Source organism: Trypanosoma rangeli (genome assembly GCF_003719475.1).
Source record: "Trypanosoma rangeli strain AM80 chromosome Unknown Tra_15.4_contig_00457, whole genome shotgun sequence".
Lineage (NCBI taxonomy): Eukaryota > Euglenozoa > Kinetoplastea > Trypanosomatida > Trypanosomatidae > Trypanosoma > Trypanosoma rangeli.
In genome coordinates this window covers 572-3,418 of record NW_021706204.1, presented here as the reverse complement: position 1 = coordinate 3,418, position 2,847 = coordinate 572, and the positions used below count along the sequence as shown (strand labels likewise).

Sequence of the window (2,847 nt, the reverse complement as noted above, 5' to 3'; positions counted from 1 at the left end):
AAATACAACCAAACCGTAATATAAACCAAAAATATCTTAAGTAATAAAATCAGTAATAGTATGAAAGTAATCATTCGTTTTCACTCTGTTAGTTCTTCAAATATAATAACCGCCGCAACGTTCGTTCTTCACGCCATATAACACCGGGAACCATAGAAAACGTCGGAAAAAAAAACAGTTGCATTGAAAAGAAAACAAAGAAACGTAAAATTTTTCTCAACTTCCTCTCGTACCCATTTCCATAGCACCTCCATCTAAGCTGAGGCCTTAAAATAGAGAAGAGAAAATAAAATGCGTTAGTATTACCTTGGGTCACGTATATTCTGTGAGAAAAATACCTGCACATTTATCCCAAATCCTTACTTCTTCTGCTGATCGCCTTGTTCTTGCTGTTGCTGCTGGTCGCCCTGATTGCTGTCTGTGTTGCTGCTGGAGCCGCTGCTGGAGCTGCTGCTGTTGGCCGCCGCAGCCTGCTGATATTCAGTGCGGCCGCACTCCATAACCGCCTTCTGCAGCTTGTCGGTTTCCGCCGAGAGCTCGTCCTTCGTCACGTTGGGATTCTCCATGGCCTTGCGGAGCTCCGCAAGCAGCGTGCGCACGTTCTCCTTCTCCGCATCGCTCACGTACTTCCACTCTGTCAGCTGGCGCTCTGCCGTGTTTGCCTGCGTCTCGGCGTTGTTGCGCACCTCCACCAACTCGCGCTTCAGGCGGTCTGACTCTGCGTGCGCCTCAGAGTCGCGAATCATGCGCTCAATCTGCTCCTTGCTCAGGCCACCGTGCGCCGTAATGGTGATGTTCTGCGACTTGCCGGTTGCCTTGTCCTTCGCCGTTACGTGGCAGATGCCGTTAGCGTCAATGTCAAACGTCACCTCAATCTGCGGCACCCCACGCGGCGCCGGTGGGATACCCACAAGATCGAACTGGCCCATCAGCTGGTTGTCCGCCGCCATCTCGCGCTCGCCCTGAAACACCTTGATGCCCACCTGCGTCTGGTTGTCTGCGGCGGTCGAGAAGGTCTGGCCCTTCTTGGTCGGAATCGTCGTGTTCTTCGGGATCATGCGTGTGAAGACGCCGCCCAGCGTCTCAATACCGAGCGACAGCGGCGTCACGTCCAGAAGCACGAGACCCTTCACGTCGCCGCGAAGCACACCGCCAAGCGTCGCCGCGCCAAGCGCAACGGCCTCGTCAGGGTTCACGCCACGGAACGGCTCACGACCAAAGAACTGCTTCACCGCATCGATCACCTTCGGCATGCGCGTCATGCCGCCGACAAGCACCACCTCGGAGATCTCTTTCAGATCCACCGCCGCGTCCTTGATGCACTGCTTGCACGGGCCCAGGGACCGCTGCACAAGCTTCTCCGCAAGAGACTCGAACTTGCTGCGGCTCACCGTCATCTGCACGTGCTGGGCGCCGTCCTGGTTCGCCGTGATGAAGGGGAGGTTCACCTCCGTCTCCATCGTGGTCGACAGCTCGCACTTCGCCTTCTCCGCAGCCTCGCGGATGCGCTGCAGTGCCATGCGCTCGTTGCTCAGGTCAATCCCAGTCGACTTCTTGAACTCCGTCAGAATGTAGTCAGAAAGGCACAGGTCAAAATCTTCGCCGCCAAGGTGCGTGTCACCGTTCGTCGCCTTCACCTCGAACACACCGCCAGCAATCTCAAGCACGGAGATATCAAAGGTGCCACCGCCCAGGTCGTACACGGCGATCATGCTGTCCTTCGTCTTGTCCAGGCCGTACGCAAGCGCCGCCGCCGTCGGCTCGTTCACCACACGGATCACGTTCATCCCCGCAATCGTCCCCGCGTCCTTCGTCGCCTGGCGCTGCGCATCATTGAAGTACGCTGGGCACGTCACCACCGCGTTTGACACCTTGCGACCAAGGAAGTTCTCCGCCGTCTCCTTCATCTTCTCCAGCACAAACGCGCCCACCTGCGATGGCGAGTACTGCTTACCGTTGGCGTCCTGCACCCACGCGTCGCCGTTGCTGCTGCGCACAATCTTGTACGGCACGTTCTTGATGTCATGTTGGATGTGTGAGTCCTCGAAGCGGCGCCCAATCAGTCGCTTCACCGCAAAAAAAGTGGACTGTGGGTTGGTGATAGCCTGGCGCTTCGCCGCAAGACCAACAAGCTTCTCCTGACCCTTGAAGGCCACAACAGACGGGGTGGTGCGGAAGCCCTCGGTGTTTTCCAGCACACGCGGCTTGTCGCCCTCCATCACCGCGACACAACTGTATGTGGTGCCAAGGTCAATGCCAATCACGTCACCGGTCACCTTCGACGACTGCCAGCGAGCCAGCGACGCAGTCGCAAGGCTACCCGCGCTGCGTAGACGACGCGCAAACATATTCCCGCGTTAAATACTTACTTATTTCCTTACCCTGTTTTTTTTTTTCACTTAGCGTCGTGTTTCTTCGAGAAAAAAGAAAACCGAGTAAACAAGAACAAAAAAAAAGAGAGAACAAATAAAAATTAAAAACATGGGTCCGTGGGGTGACACTCCTGACACAAGAAGTGGAGTGTCTTTCACGGGCTTTTAGAGACGCCGTCCATCCAAAAACGGCACACAATACAAAACATTTCAACTACTCGGTGGTGACCATAAAGGGAGTTTGATGAGGGGAGAAGTCGTAACAGGTCCACTTCCTTCGTAATGTTTGGTGGATATTGGCATTGTCACCTGCATGTTTTTGCTTGAGTTTCTTGTTGGGGTGCCGCTTCCTCGCCGGCACGAGGCAGCAAAGCTGTTCATCCTTTTTTTTTCTTTTGTAGTTTTAGTTTCGTTAGCAATGCGGTGCATACCACTCGCAGCCTGTCGGGCACCTCCTACAAAGACTGCACTAAAA

The 2,847-nt window shown here is 54.5% G+C and overlaps 1 protein-coding gene across 1 annotated transcript, besides 1 other annotated feature; it reads right to left on the bottom strand.

Annotated features, from left to right (window-relative positions):
- Positions 1–359: 359 nt before the first annotated feature.
- Positions 360–2,348, bottom strand: TraAM80_08740 (Heat Shock Protein 70; the record flags this gene model as incomplete). The annotated part of the gene is made up of 1 exon (XM_029385474.1): positions 360–2,348. One exon carries the CDS (start codon positions 2,346–2,348, stop codon positions 360–362), a length of 1,989 nt encoding a protein of 662 aa, XP_029234653.1.
- Positions 2,349–2,437: 89 nt separating this feature from the next.
- Positions 2,438–2,479: a microsatellite.
- Positions 2,480–2,847: the final 368 nt, after the last annotated feature.